We start from the raw sequence: 18,858 nt of genomic DNA on the forward strand, positions 1-18,858 counted from the left end.
GTTGTTGAGGTGATTTATTTGAAATAAACTATTTTAAAATGAGTATGCAGTTGTGATTTCATTGTATTTGTTTTAAGCAAGTATTGCCTGTTGCATCTGTCAACATATGCAACATTTGTGATGATAATTATTAATCGTATTTACCCTGTAGCATTTCACACTTGCAAATTAAAGAGTTTGCTATAAGTATTAGTGTCTAAATATATCTTTTATAAACCAAGATGTTATGTAGGCATGTAGGACAGTGTGGCTTGCATTTTCTGTGGTCTGTATCGACAAACTGGATCAACATTGGTGTTCTATATGAGTAGATGCTAAGGCCATGTTTCTCATGTTGTGCGATTAAAACATCAAAGTCTCATGGGACAGACGTTTTACCTCGGTTCCATGTTAGCGTAGGTCCAGCATTTATGGATCATCCTGATTTAATATCGACAATCCAGCAAAACACGTCTTATACTCGGGTGTTTATGGAGGCATGCGCCGAAATGTTCTTCGCGATTGGAGAACCAAGTGACCAATAGTAAGTGAGCATGTGAATCTGGCCAATCTCCGTTTAAGAAATTCGACAAACAACACCACGTTAACCAATAATTGACATACACCGCGAACCAGCATGCTAGAGGGGTGTGTGGCCTGTCAGAAGCGGGCGTTGTCTCTTGAGCTCGTGGGCACTATAGCCAATAGATAACGAGTTTCAGAACGTGGCCAATCACGGCGCAGGTGTGTGTGCCTCAGAAACTGTCGCCATTCTGGCTCCTAATAGGGCAATGTTTTAATCGTAATACAGAACCAAAATGGCAGAAGAAGGCTCTCAGTGGCAGACAGAGTTGGCTAATCTGAATGATCGACATTTTAAGCGCCCAATAGGAGCTTGACTTCTCTCCAACACCCAATCACGTCGCAGCAAACAGAAGCTTTGTGGCGAAGTAACGTTACAGTAGTTAGCTCCTGTCCAGATCAACAAGCCGCTATTTTGGAAGCAGTTTGATAAACACTCACTGTTTCTCAGTTGATGTCAATTGCTATCTGCGTTTCCAGCGAGACGTATTACGCGTTATCAGAGATAAACCAGCACAAAACTATCCAGCCACATAATTCCGAGGCGAAAAGGTTGAAAGCCATCGTCGACTGAACTTTAAAGACAAGTAGCTCGTTTTTTCCTAATAATTTCACATCAGGCGAGTGACAGCTGAATAAGCCCGCGTTCTTGATTTTTTACTGGCTGACAACCGAGCTAGCAAGAACTTTTCTTCGTTTATTTGACAACTTGTCACTAGCGGTGACGTTAGCCAACTTCTTTTTTTGCCAAACAAAACAATACTGGACTTATATGTGAAGCAAACCTCTGTTTATTTTTTTGTCAGCAAGCTGCTATTTCGAAAAAAACAACAACAACTACCTATTAAACTGACCAGATTAAGTTTACAATTTGGTCAAAAAGGGAACAAAGCATCCGTAGTTGTGGAAGAAGTGCTAACGTTAGCGTCAAAGCCTTGACTAGCCAGCCAACAGCAAACCCCTAACTGAACCACTGAAACATTCATTAACGGAGAAAGCTGTTCGTCTTTAACATCTGGTTGGTCTTGTATCAAGACCTTTAACTTTTAAATAGCCTATCTGGCACACTGCTGGACTAGCTCGAACTCTAACGTCAACGTTAGCACTCGCCTTATAAAAGAACCAGTGGCAGAACGGTTAAGCTACCTGAGTGTTTGAAAGCGAGCCAGCGGTAGGACCTGAAGCAGGTTGTGTACAGCCACGGGATCCCTCATCGGATTGTAATATTATCAGTGTTATTGTTGAAAATGGCGGCGATCGGAATGGTGCAGATGTTGATCGAAGCAGCCGAGTACCTTGATCGCAGGGAACGAGGTAAAGTAAGACAGTGTTGTTTACTAAGGTCCATTTTATTTCTGAGAAAATCCATCGACACCCCCCCCCCTACTCCCCAAATCACGCTGATTTATGCACCTGTCATTTTAAAGCTTCTTTTTCTGCAACGTTGTCTGTCCTTTCTAATTCATCAAGTGATAGAAATATGCATTAAAAACATTATAAGATATCGTACAGTACATCAGAATGTATGCCTTACCCAAATCATATTCAGACAAGTGTATGATGTAATGCATTTGTGCAAATATGCATGTGCATTTCTGAAATGAAAAGATTAATGCATGTGTGGAAGATGCATTCAGATGTGCAGGGACACATTGTTTTCACCGAGGCCCCTCCTTTCCTTCTGTTGTGGTTTGCTTGTGGGGTCTATTTCAGTTCAAGATGACATCATTGTCCAGGCTAAGGGGAGAACATACTGTTTAAATGTGCTGTATAAAACTAATTATTGCATGCATGCACTTCAGCACAAGACATTGCTACTGAATTTTTAAACGATCAAGCTAAAATGTGTCATTTTGTGGTCTTCCTAGACTTCCAGTGGATTCTTTAAAGTACTAAATTTTGCATTGCCAGATACCAAGACATGTGACCACTATGTTGTTTATTTCTTTGTAGAGGCTGAACATGGCTATGCATCCATGCCACCCTTCATCAGCAGTCGAGAGAGGGAAAGCTTGAAAAGGAAAAGCAAAAGCAAGAAAAACACAAGTAGCAGGTAAAGACTATACAGCTCCTTTGGGCCGACACACTTTATTAATTTTCATATCTGAAATAAGCCACCCATCATATCCCCACTGCAAGTGTGCCCCCACTAAGTGCAGCAGGATTAATCCATTGTTCCCACACTGTTTGTTTTTCATGTCACAATTATAATTTACTGTTAGTGATGGTAGACTGATATTTGATTGTGCTTAACAATATTATTCTTTTTTGGTGAGTTTGCTGTGCCAAAAGTGGAGTGGGTTTTGAAATGGCAGCTTTGTTTTCATCTACATATTCAGTTACTGTACAGGCATATTTGTTTTACTGAAAATATTAAGAATCAGCTAAAGGAAGTCATTTGAAAGTGAGAAACACCTGTATTTATTGCCATTGTCAAAAAACACCAATACTTACAGACACGACCACAGTCATTTGTTTTGAAGTAAACAAATATATTTCTGTAGTTCAGTAAGCAAGTGTGCTATTGCAAGTGCTTCACTCAAATTAAGTTGAAGTATAGCATGAAAAGCCTGGCAGGTAATTTTAAACTCACCTGTTCTTTATATGGTCCACTTTAGGTATAGGGCAGTTATTAACAGACTGTAAAGTGATATCTACATGCATGCCATACATATCACTTACATACAGAACAATGTGATGGCAGACATTAATTTTTACAAAAATAAATCAGTTAATGGGTTAATAAGTTAATGGGTATTGTATACAAAGCAGTACAGAAAAGGTCTTTTGACTTTAGCAGCTGTGGCTGCATGTTTACGCATAAGTCTGTCAGACTAAAGTCCCATTCAGACTTCCTCTTGTCTCCTTTAAACCCTGTGACCGACAGTAGCAAAGATCAGTCTAGCTTAAAGTGAATAGCCATTCGATAAAGGCTAACTGGGTCAGTCAAGGTGACTGCAGAAGCCATTTCAGTTAGGGGCAGCTCTAGTCACCTCAGTGGACACTACGGTACACAAAAAGTGTACAATTAGTATCCACAAATATATAAATCAGTCAAAGCAAGAACAGTTTTATGTTCCATTCTTAACCTTTAGATGAAATCTGTAGGAGAATAGGTCATGTATATATTTGAGGCAACTGTAAAATTCTGGTCTTTTTAATCTAAAGCTTTTGAGTGCATTGATTGTTTGGGTGGAAAGGATAAAACACAGCATTAGTGGGATCATAATCTATATATGCTGAGTATGCATTTGACTATACTATACATTTTTTATGTTTTCTATAGTCTGTCTGCATCTTAATGTTTCAAACCACCAAATCCTTCTATAAACTTTATAATTACGTGCCATCACCTCATTGATCAGTAGACTTGATGAATAAGAAGGCTTTTTAGGCAGATAAACTGGCTTCAGCTACCGCCTCCCTGCATTAAAGGTGTTACTTCGATTCACAGTGCTTGACAGACCGTCAAACAGAACCAACAATTTCCATAAGTTTCTAAATCTGGCAGATGAATGAATCAATACACCTCTCCAAAAGGTTAGGCCTTTTATCCAGGCTTTGAGCATGGCACAGTTGGACCAAACACCATACAAACTAGTTTGAAGAAAACACGGTCCTAAAGTGTCAACTGGACTCCACCTTTAGTATCCAATCTATAGAACACATGAATCATGTAAAAAAAAAAGGACATGTATAGCTTCAGTCATAGGCCTTTTAGCCCTTGTAATTTAATATATGTCCAGCTATACTATCTGCAGAGCTAAAGTTACGAGGCTGCTATACACAGACTGTTGACTTCCTACTTACATGCACCGCCTGTTGTTGAATCACAGCAATTTTTGCACCACAGACTGTACAGTGAGTGTGTCAACAACCATTGTTGTCATTATTGGTGATCTTTTATATTGTGCAGTTTTCAGGAACATAGTAAGTCGAGTCTCTCCTAAAACCTTAACAGTCTAAGGTGATCTTTTTTTGGTCTTTCTCCCCAAAACCCAATGGTATTTGGAAAAGAAAATGGCAAACACTTGCATTAGAGAAGCTGCAAGCAGTAAATGTATAATATATGTCTGAATAAGTCACCTAAATTAGTAAAAGATTATCAAAATTGTTGCATAATCACTTCTGTCAATGATGCAACAAATTCTTTTTTCTTAAGTCTAATTTGATTTAAGAAATCGGTACGTGCATTTCCCTCATACGTGTAAGTAAATTTTCATTTAATGTGTGCATACATGCAGCATGTATGCAAAAAAAAAGACTGTTTAAAAGAAACTTGATGTTTTTCAAGTGTTTTTGTACTGTTCCTCTATTTCCAATGAAATTGACTGGATGTAGAAGGCTGCAGGATTGTACATGCATCAAGCTCCTGTCTTAACATGTTTAGATGTCCCATCTACAGACATGTATAGTGAGGAAAATGTGGGACTAGATGGATATTTCCAATATATTACTAGCTGCTGCAGAAGAGTCCTTTCCTCCAGTCATAAAAGCTTTTAGCCGACCAGCATTTACCTTTACCCTTTATTGTTGTTTAACTAAAATGGTACATTAAGCGGCAGCGGTTCATCAGATATATTTATTACAATTTCAGGCCAGCAGGATCACACTTGTTATTAATCAGATTTCTGCACATCCTGCATGGGGATTTCTAGTAGCGAAGAGCAAAACATCAGTCGATTCTTTTTGGAATATTGACCATATGTAGGGCAGGCAACCATTAACCCGGTATACATTTGAACTCAGTATTCACAAGCCCCTCCAGTTTGTGTTGTTTTCTATAGCATGGATGTGTTAGTCATGGGGGAGGGGAGTCGCCATACCTCGTGTGTGTACGTGTGCATGAGTGTGTGTCAGTAGTTGTAATTCCCCGCTTGCCCTCTCTCTCTCTCTCTCTCTCTCTCTCTCTCTCTCTCTCTCTCTCTCTCTCTCTCTCTCTCTCTCTCTCTCTCTCTCTCTCTCTCTCGTGTTTTTCTCTCTCACACCTCACCCCCTCCACCCCTTCATGTCTTTCCTGCTGTGTTCTCCCTCTTGGCAGTCAGTGGAGAACACCAGCTCCTCCATTACATAGATGGAGAGTGTCCTCCCCCACTCTACACACACGTACACACAGTGTGCAACTACAGTGCACTATGGAAATCACACAGTGCTCTTGCCATCCTTGTTAGGCAGGCAAATGGAGTCTCTTCACACTCGCCAACCTGTGTTGCTATTCAGGCTAATGTGCTATGACTTTATAAGGAAGGTTAATGGTAGATTAATGTTATCTGTATGTAAGTAATTTTGGAAGAAGTAGTTTGTACTGCTGTTGAACTGTATTGGAATATATATATATATATATATATATATATATATATATATATATATATATATATATATATATATATATATATATATATATATATATATATATATATATATATATATATATATATATATATATATATATATATATATATATAATCTACCATTAGCCAAAGCCTACTGTGCACAAAACCATGCAAAGTTCTGCACATTGTGAATCCTGTATGTGTTACTTTGCTTTCTGTTACATATTGAATGGCTCTTTGTGTACTTGTAACCACTGCTGCAGCTCTGTTTCAGCTTAATTAGATTAATGGTACAATTTAGATCATTTAACTTTTTAGTTATACTGCACAGGGTTGTGTTCAGTTTTGTTTTATAATGCAGTGTAAACTTAAATATTGTTATTGGATCTGCCTTCTGAATGTGTCTTTGTGAACATAGAGAAACAAACCTAAGGGGCCCGTGGCAAGATTGTGTTGGTATGTCATGTGTTAATATATAGTTTTGAAATCCCACAAAGACCATATGACCTGTTTGGAATCTCATGGTTCTCATTTGTATTTTCGAGTGTTTCTAAAAGGAAAGTTTGCAACCCCTTATTTTAAATGTCAACAACCTAATAATACATACAAAACATAACGAACATTAAAACAGATCCTGAACTCTGACTTGATAAATCCTGAGACAGGAATAATTTTAATCCAACTAGAAAGAGCAGAGAAAATAGTCAGTTACTGAAACTATTCAATCGTTATTAAGATGCAATACTACATCTTGTTATAGTTGCTTGCAAAAGTTTCTATCCCCTCATTTTGAAATGGCAAAAACATAAAATAAGGATCAACATAGTATTTAATGCATATTTATTACAAATATTCCTTAAAGTTCATTTTTATTTAAATGTTCAAGGGGGATGCAAACTTTTGCCCCAGTGTAGTTTTTAATTTATTATATATATTTTTTAAATACATTCCTTGACCAGTTTAGTTACTTCTGATGATGAAACATTTGTACTAGCTGAATCTGCATTACCATTATGTTTGGTTTAGGGTTAACTTACAATATCTAACTTTTTTTACACATACATCATTTTTTAAAACTAAACTATACTACAAAACTTGGCTAAATGTGGAAAGGTGCTGTCAAAACCTCCTGTGATCCAGAGGTTTTGAACAGTACTGGCAGCTGTGCACAAACATTTTCTTCCAAATGTTTTTGAGCATGGCTCGCTCTTCTAACTAGTTAGAATTATTTTTTCTTGATTGATGCATTCCTATGTATTGTAATTCCATAAGTAATTGAAGCGCTGGGCAGAGTGGAGCAGTGGAGTGTAGCAAAGTGTAGCAGCATAGAGAGCGGGAAGGCTGTGAACAATGTGGATTGATTTCAATTCTCATGGTGACGCTAGCCTAAAGCTACAATATGTAATTTAAGGTAGCACAAGCATTGAAGTCCAAATCAATCCACATGCATGCTCCACACAGCTCCCTCTCATTGCTACGCTGTGCCCTTTGACTGTAGCGTAACTACAACCACCGTCAAGAATAAAGTTAGCTGTAGCTGGGTTTCCAAGTATTACTTCCATTGACCAGACAGCTCATGGTGTTATAGAGGACTTTTGTCAGGTGCGCTAATAAAAGGTGAAGCCGGATCTTGGCATTCATATTGACACAGAGCTGTAAAAGGTATTGTGCAGCGCAGTAGTTAGACCTTCAGAAAGTGTCACTTATGTAATATTATAGTAGTGTGGTGATTCAGCTTAGTATCAAGTGTAATATGATTATACCGCATCTCTCATGATAAAAAATCTCAGTATTACTTAACAATTGTCACGTCATAGCTGTGTTAAGTAACAGAGGGCTACAAGGTTATGGGACCAGGGAAGGAGGTGGGAGGTGTCAGTGCCTGAAAGCCAGCCTGAATAAGTGGGATCATTTCCATGCTGGTGCGGTTATGTCAGCAGCGGCTGTCTGCCCTGCACAGGAATGCACACTGGTTGCATGTGGTCAAGTGAGAGAGAGCACCCACAGAGATGGAGCTGAAATAGGATGATACCCGCCCCAGTGTCATTCAAAAACATAGGCATTACAGCCACTGCTGTTCAAATGCGGTGACTCGAGTATCGTGATTGATGGGTAGTATTTCTAAGCTTCGGGCTTAAATGTAAGTAATCACACATGAAGGTGACTCAAGGTGGGGGGCGCTGTGTGGAAGTAGGTAAGAGTCCTGTAAAGATCTTGGCTATGACATGATGACACCATGGAGCAGAGCTGAAGGTGCAAAGGCTATTTTGGGCAATGTGGGGTACGGTGGGGGAATTGGAGGGGTTCAGTGGAGGTAGAGGATAGTTCAGTGTTGCAGATATGTCTTCTCTGGCTGGTGCTTCTCCATCCCCCTCTAATTCAATTAAAAAAATTCAAAAAAACAATACCTGACCCCATTTCTTCATCACCTCAATCTGTACGCTCGGTGCTTTAACACTGCAATGCAGGAGTCATACTGGCCACTAGCGCACCTCCATCTCTCAGTTTACCGTCACTGTGTCTTTCCCCATCCCCCAACTAGTTCAGTGCTGTATGTTGGTACTTAGGCGTAGTGCTGCATACACCTACTCCTGTCCACTGTTTCTGATTGCTGTTACTATGTTTTATCTCTGGCCTCCTCATCACATATCTGTGTGTGAATTTGTTTCTTAAAAAAACATGTTTCTTGTGTAAAACAAGCCTCGGGCATCAGGATACCCTGCCTTCTCTTAATTTTTCATGGAATCTCTTTTTGTCATAACCACCTACACAGCCTTCTCTCTCTCCTTCTTTCCTCTGCAGTAAGGCCTTAGACTACTTTGGTAGCCCATAAAAGGGGAAACCCTGCCCTGTTCAGTCAGTGACTGTGCTGTTATGTGTTGTCATTTTCTTATGTTTTTCGTTTTATCTCCACAGGTCTACGCACAATGAAATGGAAAAGAACAGGTATGTAAACATTTCTTGTATATATTTGTGTGTTGTTACTTTAATCTCGATCTCAGTCTATTTAATCTCAGTCCAGCCACATTTTGCATAACTGGCCTAAATAGGTATAACTTGAGTTTTAAGTTATTTCTGATTGTTGGCGAGTTGTAATATTAAGACATAACAAGGATCTAGTATCACAAATACATTTTGTAGCCAAACCTGGGATTCTTTTAACCACTTGGTATAATTCACTTCGATGGATCTCAACACAGCACTTGTTTCAGAGTGCACATCCCTTAAGCTGAACAAGTTATGGTTCCTGACCAGGTTTAAGGTATGGTTGGAATCTGATTACTCCCCAGTTGGGTTTTTTTTTTTGTCAATGTAAATAAGGCAGAATTGATAAACAGACAGAAAAAAAGAACTAACATATATGCAATGTGATTACTTATTTGATCTGTAAAAATATCAAACTTATACTTCTCAAGCTTAGTTTTGATGTTCAGTCACTGAGGAATGACTACGTTATGTGCGCACTTATGTTAGCACTTACTTTGCCCTCAGCTTAATCACACTCAATGTAACATAATATGCAGGGCCACAGGTGCAAGGTTGCTCTGGGTGTGTCCCTCCACATAGTTTGGTGTTATTATTTTGTAAACCCAACGTGTAACTAATGAAGTGTAAAGCTACATGATTGAAAAATCATTGATGAAACTATTTACGCAGTGATCCATTTAAAACTACTCTTGCCCTTGCAGAAATGGAAAACCACCTGTAAAAGCTTGAGACTTTAATATGCGTCAGTATTCAAAATCATATCAGAATGACCCAGGAACCTTATCAGAATTGATTATGATGTTTACAGGACACAGTTTTCTGTTAAAAAGTGTATTTTGAAATGTATTCTTACTAAAGTAACCAAGGTTGATGTATTATGATAATTTTATTTATGTTTCACTGCATTGGTTTGTGCAAACCGTTCCCCTCCTGAAACTGACACAATTGAGGTATCATGGTTGTATCAGGTGACTGAGCAAGCACTTTGGCAAATGAGAGCAGCTGATCTTGTTTCAATAACTTACACCTGGGCTGTCTCTTTACAGAGCTGGGACATGTGTGTTATAACTGCAGCTTTATCAGTTCACCATTGCTTTCCCTTCAGTGGGTTGTGTAAATGAAGTGTGTAATGAAAAGGCAATAGTTATCAGACAAGATGGAATAATTATCTAGTGAAAAATTGGGAGGGAAAACCAAATTATATCTTTTATTTTTTAATGAAATCCTACAGAATGTTTTTGTCATTTTTTAAGCAAAAATAAGTAAGATAAGTAATTTGAATACATTTTCTTAGCTTGTGGGAAGTTGTAAGTGCTTTTTTTCACCATTTTCTGTAAGAAAAATGACAGTGACTGTGTTTACATGATCTGAAGTAACCAGGTTGCTCAAAAAAATCAGCTTCCTGGGGTAAACGGGTAACGGTGTTTACGTGCACTGATTTGCATTTGTAATTGCAATCAGGTGCAATAATTTAATTTAATGTGAGGTGCAATATCTGGATCTCTATCTTTTTTTCTCTCGCTGGAACAGTGGAATTTCCCCATTTTGGAAGCCTGGCTCACAGATTTAAACTGTGTAGTGAGAGGAAATGCTGCTTCCTCACTTTTCTTTCTTTTTTGTGGCTGTGTTCATGCTGCTCCAGATTGATAGTGCAGGGGTAGAGAGAAGAAAAGGGAGAAGAGAGACGCATACATTTGACCCACAATGTGAGCTGGCCGAATTTAAAATGTATATATTCAGGAGGGTTCCGGGCAGAAGGGGATTCCGCTCTGGGGACAAGCCGAAAGCCGCTGATCTTTTTTTTTTTTTTTTTTTTTTTTTTTTCAATTCCCGTTAATAATCTCCTTTCATACATGCTTTTACTCAGCTACGTGTTTCCATCTGCAGTCTTTTGTTACGCACGTATGCAGTTAGAGAAAGTCGATTAGAAATCCAATTGCAGGTTGTCAAAGAGAAATCTACCTGGGGAAATTAGGTTTCCCTAATCCTCCACCCTGATTTGGAAGCAAGCTTTCCCATTTACATGACAGTTAAGAAATCAGCTTTCTCAAGAAAGCCGACTGTAACCTGGTTATATAAAGGCGACTTCCCCAATTTTCAACTTGCTCTTTGGCTTAGATCTGGATGTAAATGCTCATTAATGCTTTTATACTTCCCCCTGACTTCCCTATACGAAAATATTTCTATTTATCTGAAAAACTCCTCCTCTGACATCACCCAGAGGGATTTTTCATCATTAGGGGTTCAGATGATGTCATCTGGAGGAACAAGATGACATAATCTGAATGGAAGCTTCCTCCAAGTGGTCATCTGGAGGCATTTTTCAGCTAGAAGCAGAGAGAAATTTTGATATAGGGAAGTCAATGAGAAGTTTAATAACATTTCTCCTCCTTTAAGTCCATGTAAACACACTGAGTGAGAGTATAATGCACATTTATCAGTCTTTTCAGGAATTTGCAGTGTTGTGATTGCAATACATAATTAAACCAATCCATAGTGATATCTGCTTGACCTGGCATTTTAAACATCATAAATAAAAACTACAACATGATGTACTATTTTTTTAGAAAAGCTGTATTAAATCTGGCATTTTAGGCCGCAACAATCTCAAAAGCTCAAAAATCCTGGAGGGACTGATAGAATAATTTGCTTGATAAACAATGGTGCAGAGATACTATTCGCTTATTAAAATGGCATTAGATTGTCTGAGTTTTGACTACAGTGTGTGTTTACAACATAAAAATATATAATATTTAGGCCAAGATCATATTTTTGACAGCAGGCTGCTTGTGTTTCACTGAACACGAACAAAAATCAGCCTGCTGCTATTTTCAGTACTTCCTCAAGCAGACATTTAAGGCGTCAACACAAATGTTTTTTCTGTACTGTTTCATTCCTTGTCAGTCTCAGTGCTCTCATCCTTCCTGTGCTAGTTGATCCAAACCAGCAGCTCAGTCGACAGCCTGAATAATATATGGCACTAAGACCTGTGCCTGGATTTAGGTGTGTGTGTGTGTGTGTGTGTTCCAGAAGTAAGTCAAATTTATGAACACAGCCTGTTGTGTTAGACCTGAGGAGAATAATCTTGGATTTTAACCAGTTTCTCTCACTAGTAGCCTGATGATCCCTGGGAGGTAGTAGAGTATAACCAACACCCACCACCACCACCACCACTACATCTTTAACGAACGTTTGCCTTGTGAAATCTCCATCCACAAATTGGAGGTCCTGTTTTGTACCACTACCCTCCCCTCTGATTGTTGTAGCACACAGAATCAAGAGTGTATGCGTGTTTATGTTCCTATGACATGACCCCAGCTATCACCATGCCTTTTTTTACATGCAAGTTCATGTCACTTACAGCCCTGGCAAGTTTGGGCAGTGGGGTCATTTGCACGTCACATACACATACTTGTATCTGTAAGCGAAACCACTGAGTTGCATGAAAGGACCCAGCTGTGATATGTTTGTCTCGCAGGTTGATCCAATTCTCAGACTGCGTTTAAAACATACAAGAGTAAAATTAGGGCAGAGAAAATGCAGGATCTGGCCGTAGGCTGATAACATCCAAACCTGTACCTTCACATACTGTACATACTCACCTATTGACACACTGCACTAAAGCCATAGTGAACCAGAATAACTTGTTGCTGAAATGTCACTATGTTGCAGCCACGCCCACAGTGTTTTCTTTTACACAGACACCATGTGACCTGTGCTGTTTCACGAGTCTGCTGCTTGCTGTTGTTTAACAAACATTAACTTGCCCTGCTAATCCCTTATTATGTCAGAAGAAAATAGGCGAGGGCATGTTATGTAATCGCAGTCTGCCTGCCCTTTGGTTGGAGCCAGTTCAGAGGAAGGCACTTGGTTTTAGCCTCTGAATGTTGCTTTGTGTGTGTTTGTGCATTTTCAGAAGAACTAGGGGTAAGGATGTATTTGTGCGTGCATCCGCTGCCCACATTCAAATCAAGTGGTCTGTTCTCTCCTAGTGTCCGATTTTGAATCCGCACTTTCCGGCAGTGACGCCTAAAATCAGGATTACCTGTAGCAGACAATAAATGAACAGCTCATCGAACCAGCCCTCAGCTACTAGAATAACGCTTTTGCGCTTACTCTCAGGAAGAGTGACGTACACACGCCCACTTGCACAGCAGCACACAGACACGTACGCGCTCAGCAAAGGCTGGAACTGGAGGTGTGTGTTGTGTAACAGCAGGGTCGAGTGGTCACAAACACCCACCAGACCTTAGCAACTGCCAAGGCTGCCAGCTCAGAGCGGCTGAGAGTGCTACAGGAGGAAATGGAGAAGCGAAGAGAGAAGCAAATGCAAACTGTGGGGGGAGATATTGTAGGACAGGTGACATTAGTAGTAGGTTCAAATTGTGAACATATGTCACAGATGATGGATTTGAACACATTTCCAAGTTCTTGACAGGAAGGAATTGTGCATTGGTGCTCAATAAAATATCTTATGTGTTGTATGTTACAATGCTGATTTCCTGTGGAAGAAAGCTACATGGGAGGGCTAGATGTTACAGTATGGTGGCCCATAGAGCTTAAGCTACCAGATCTTAAGAAAACGCAACTAAATACTGAAAAGTTGGAAATGGCACAATGACAAAGGATATTTTTCCAGAATTGAAATCAGGACCATGATTGGCTCTCAGATTGTGTCACAAAATCCTCCTCAGGTGTCCACATCTTAAAGTTAAACAGATAAGCAGCCTTTTAGCCAAGTGAATAACAATTCACATGTAACAAATTTATTGTGCACAAGACCAAGAGATGCAGTTGAAAGTTCTGGAAAGATGTTTGTAGGTGAATCTGGAATTTAGTTCTTTCTTTGAATGAACTCTCATGCATCTTTTGTGCACCTTTTATAAAAACAAGAAAAAGTACTAATGATTGACAGCTTCTCTTTTCTTTTTCCTTGTCTTCTTTATTCAGAAGGGCACATCTACGACTTTGTTTAGAACGCTTGAAATCCCTCGTTCCCTTGGGACCGGATGCTAACAGGCACACCACCCTCAGCCTGCTGATGAAGGCCAAAGATCACATCAAGGTATGTGTATGCATGTGTGTATGCCACCTGCCTAAAGAAGAAGTAGTCTTAGATTTGTCTTAGATTTTCTAAAATATTTCTCTTCCTTCTCCTCAGAGGTTGGAGGAGAGCGATAGGAAAGCTCAACATACCTTGGAGCAGTTGCAGCGGGAGCACAGACACCTGAGAAGGCGTCTCGAGCAGCTGGGGGTGGAGAGGACCCGGATGGACAGTACCGGCTCCACTGTGTCCTCCGACAAGTCTGACTCAGATCAGGGTGAGCCTCACACACACAGTAGAGTTCTCACAGGTGAATGCAGATGAGAAGACAAAACAACAATAGACAGTTCTACTGCCATAAATGATACAGTAACTCTCTCTGCAACAGCTGCTAACGAACGATAAATAACTGTGGCCTTTTTTAAAAGGTTTATGAAATAATTTTTATGTGATATTACAGTGGTGACAAGCTATAAGGAAGCCAGAGACATTTATCTCATAGTCAGCAGCTTTCCTCCTTTAAATTGAGTTATGTAAATTTATAATGAAAAAAGCAACAGGGGGAACTTTCCTGCAGGAAAGTCCGAATAACAAGGATTTATTACAATGCTCTGAAACCAGAAATCATTTTTTAAAGAGAAGATAACTGGATATATTAGTACTTTTGAGTATGTTTTGAGTTCTCTTTGTCAAACACAAAAGTTTTTATAAACCAAACTTTTCAAACTGTTTCTTTAAATATAACTGTTTGCTAGAGCAAGTGCAACTCCTCTATATCCTGTTTAAAATGGTAAATAAGCATGTAGATGGGAAAATGTAGGTTAGAGGATTCAAGTATTGTGCCGCACGATTGTCAGTTACATGCTACTTAATACAGTACGCTGAACGTTTCCACCCACAACACTACTGCACTGTAGGATAAAAGGGCCATAGTGTACAGTGCCCCCTCTGTTAAAAAAGTTCACTCGATACTCACATTAATTAATATTAATTTAAAACGTAAACTTTAGATAGATAAATGCGTTATTGGAAATTTAAGATTGCCAGCATTTAGTTGTGTTGTTGCACCTGTAGATACAACTAGCACAAGTAACAGCAATAACTATAAAGGTTAGATCATTTTTAACAAAAAGAAAGATTTATCACTATAAATAAATAATTAAAAAATAACAAAAATATACTATCACCAGAGCATTCAGCTCTATATGACCAGAGCTGGTGATATTAAAGGAACCCTGTGTACATTGTTTACATCTGACATTCTAACCTCTGTGGTTGTGTTCACCGTGTGGCAACAGAGGACCTGGACGTGGATGTGGAGGGGACAGACTACCTGCTGGGTGACCTGGAGTGGAGCACCAGCAGTGTAAGCGACTCAGGGGACGAGCGAGGCAGCCTGCGCAGCAGCTACAGCGACGAGGGCTACTCCAGCGCCAGTCTGCAGCGCCTGCAGGACACTCAGGAGAGGGCCAAGCAGCTGGGCTGCAGCCTATAAACAGCACTGGTCACTGACCCTTCAACCACTTCCTCCCTTCTGCTAATCCTGTCCCCTGATTGTGTCACTACTCCCTTGTTCCACTTAGACCTCACCCACCCCTGCCTCTTTCCTTTCCTCACTACCTCCCTCCCTGCAAGGACTGACCAAGTGTGAGGCCTGTCTTTCAGCTGGGCCTCTGCAGACTTTCTGTCCCCCCGGTGACTTCCATTCAGACTGCAACACCGAAAAAACACCTACCCACATCCAGCCCATCATCAGCATTGAGTCTTTAGAGTGTCACCCGCTGTGCTTTGCACCAATCAAACGAGTGGAATTTTAAAGACATTTCACCCTTTTCCTCCGTCCATACCTCGGTCCATCCAACCGTCCGTCCGTCCGTCAGAAACACAACTTTCAGCCAGAGAATGTTACCACACAATATCCCACTGCCTCTTTTTCTATGCCTCAAGAGCCATGGGAAGCACTTGTGAGATTTCACCCTTACTTCTCACACACACACACACACAAACACACAGATTAAAACACACACACACACTTCCATCGCAGAGTCCTCCCAAAGGAGTGGCGCTGTTTTGATGTGGGGCTTTTTTTTTCTGCCTTGCTCACCAGTCGACCATCTGTGCACGGTACTTTGCACTTAAAATTTATTTTGTAAACAAAACTGTATCATCTCATCAAACACTATCTCTTAATAATATTAATGCCCCCAATCCAGCTGTTGAAGTAATGTCACCAAATGAAGAAAGTGTTTGGAAAAAAAAAAAAGTCAGTCGCTTGTCTGGGCTTTAGGGCGCAGCAGGCGGTGTGGACATTAAACTTGACCGTGGGTGGTGTTAAACTGTCGGGGCTGACAGCAATAGGTCCCTTAGCCCCCCCACTTCAAGGCTTTGGTGGCAGGCTCCTGAGAACCCTGTAATTTTCTGTCCACACCTGCCGTTCAGGGGAAAAGTAACACATAAAACAAGAATAACAAAAATATTGTGCAGCATGAGATTGTGAAAAGATTTGGTGTTATGCGAAGGCTTTGGGGGTGGGTTTGATGTTTTCTGCCTCTCTCTGATGACGGTGGTGTTATAATAATGTGTGTATGTCATGCCTGAGCCTGGGAATGAAACTTTAAAACACCAGCCACCAGGTCAAATGCTGGTATATTTTGGCAGGCGCTGGTCCTTTTTTTTTTTGTTTGTTTTGTTTTTTTGTACCTCATTTCCTTACTGCCCTGTTCTTCAGGTACGAACAGTAAGGAAAGAGAGAGCCCCTGTGCTGAAAACAGTTGAGAGGCTGGAACACATTCCACTATGTAGACTGAGAGAACAGGCAGGTGAGACTGAAAGCATTATTATTATTTTTTGTTTTCATTTTATTTTATTATTTATAGAAGGAGAGTCGAGTTTGAGAGGAGGCGAGTCACCCTGAAACAGAACGGCTGGCTTTGACTTTTCAGTGGAAACACACTGAGGAAGCTCGTCTCCTCTGTGTTCACAGCTGAAAAGCACCAAAATGTTAAAACCATAGATTTTCTCTCTTTTGCCTTCATAGCTATTTATTGTTTCTGCAAAAAAACACCTTTTAATGTAAATAGTTTACAGAAAGATCTCTATGTCTATCAACAAATGTATTTATTAGATCTACGAAATATATAGATAAATATATATATATATATATATATATAAATATATTTAATTAGTCATAGCTTATGTTGTTGTGAAATTTATTCAGAGTTTCCTATGTGTAGTTTGTTTGCACAGCCTAGTCAATCCATACAATATTTAGAAATGTCTCTTGTGCCTCTGGGCTTTTATGTGTGGCACGGGGCTCCTAGCAACTTCAATGTTTTTATTTTATGTTTGATTTAAATTTTTAGCTATTTTCAAAGCCAACTGGTCCTTTTAATAAAGTGATAATCTAAAAAAAAATATCTGGAAGTTGTTTAGAAAAAGTATAAAAGCTGGTGGCAGCATGTCTGAGGGGTTGTGATGATTCCTCTGGCAGAGCTGTGCCGCCTTTTGGCCCACCTCTGTGCCTAGGAACCTCAAACAAAATGGCTGCTCCGCCTGCGAGATTTTAGCACTTTTTTTTGGTCCAAAATCCTCACGGGCAGGGAGAGGGTTGCAGCTTTTTCGAATGTAAATGTCCTCGACCCCGCAGCGTGTAACAGCACAGCAACAGAGGATCCCCATACCACCTCCCCTGCACCTGTGTCTGCCCCTCAGTTGAAGCATGACGATGGTACACCAAAAAAAAAAAAAGAGAAAATCAGAAAAATAGATATAGGATTGTTTAGTATTTTGATTGTGGAATGATGATTTTTTTTTTTTTCCCTAAGCAGAAAGGAACTGTGTAGTCACACTTCAAGTGGGACTAAAGGGGACATGTATTGAAATGTAGGTGTGAGTGGGCAGGTGTTCGCTGAAATGCCATCTGTCAGTGTGTGCATGTGTATAAAATAATGTGTGTGTGGTTTTATTCGTCACTGTCTTCAGAGAGAAATATTTTGGGGTTGTAGAGGGTGGGTGATTTAGAAAAGAAAATTGTCAGAGTTTTCGTTCTGGTTTTTCTGTTCATTTGTTTACTAGTAAAATGCAAAAAAAAAAACTTCATGTATTAACCTAAGCATTAATGTCTGTGTATGGGGAGTCTCATTTCTGCATTTATTTTTCTCCGTTCATGGCCTGTTGTCTGTCTTCTGCCCGCCCAGGTGCGTGTATGCGTGTTCTGTATGCGTGGTTCCCTCTTCCACATGCTGCTTTGGCATCCATGGTGCAGGCGAGGTGGGTGGGTGGCTGGATTGTGCTTGTGATGGAGCAGTGAATGTGTCAACGATCACGTTAAACTCCTGCTCCTCAGCCCCCACGCCCTCCTCGCCTTTACAAAGACCCTGGTGCTCTCAGCATCTGCCTTATGAAGCAGGTGTGGAATCTGTAAAAGAACAAGACTTCGGTCTGACCAGTTATTTAAGCTACAGGTTTCAGCATCAGGAGAAACATTTTATTTTTATTTTTTCACATTTTATCCCTGCAAACAAAGTGGCTGATGATGCCTTAAAACAGACACAAATGTACAAAATACCAGAAGCATTTGTGATACATCCACATGTATCAAAGGTCATTCCTTTTCATCGCAGCGGCGTGGTGCTTTCGTGCATTACACAGTACACATACACACAGACACACCACGTCATAGCTACATGAACATCACCTGCCACCTTTCTTCGTAGAAAGGTTGTATTAATATTTGTTGAACAATAACTTAAAGGTGGACGTTTTGTGCACTTACTTTTTAACAATTGGAGAATTTAGACTTTTGTCTTCTAAGGAAAATCACTTTAAGTGTGGGAGATAAAACCCTTTGAAAATGAATTGTGGAAAAGCAGTTTATATTTGCCAGTGATCTTAAAAGGAATAAAACATTTGAAACCCTTGTTTACCTACCTA

At 39.9% G+C, this 18,858-nt stretch overlaps 1 protein-coding gene across 1 annotated transcript; it reads left to right on the forward strand.

Annotated features, from left to right (window-relative positions):
* Positions 1-897: 897 nt before the first annotated feature.
* Positions 898-18,858, forward strand: mxd1 (MAX dimerization protein 1). Its single transcript, XM_067520220.1, has 6 exons — positions 898-1,875; positions 2,515-2,614; positions 8,811-8,840; positions 13,833-13,947; positions 14,044-14,203; positions 15,225-18,858. The coding sequence occupies exons 1-6, from the start codon at positions 1,809-1,811 to the stop codon at positions 15,419-15,421; spliced, it is 669 nt and encodes a 222-aa protein (XP_067376321.1). The 5' UTR covers positions 898-1,808; the 3' UTR covers positions 15,422-18,858.

Source organism: Channa argus, chromosome 11, assembly GCF_033026475.1.
Source record: "Channa argus isolate prfri chromosome 11, Channa argus male v1.0, whole genome shotgun sequence".
In the NCBI taxonomy this organism is placed as follows: Eukaryota; Metazoa; Chordata; class Actinopteri; order Anabantiformes; family Channidae; genus Channa; species Channa argus.

Excerpts from the sequence above, each read along its gene's own strand:
- mxd1 (XM_067520220.1), top strand. The coding sequence starts at position 1,809 with ATGGCGGCGATCGGAATGGTGCAGATGTTGATCGAAGCAGCCGAGTAC. Across the intron at positions 8,841-13,832 it reads AATGAAATGGAAAAGAACAG|AAGGGCACATCTACGACTTT; the intron begins GTATGTAAACAT and ends TTCTTTATTCAG. Across the intron at positions 13,948-14,043 it reads AGGCCAAAGATCACATCAAG|AGGTTGGAGGAGAGCGATAG; the intron begins GTATGTGTATGC and ends CCTTCTCCTCAG.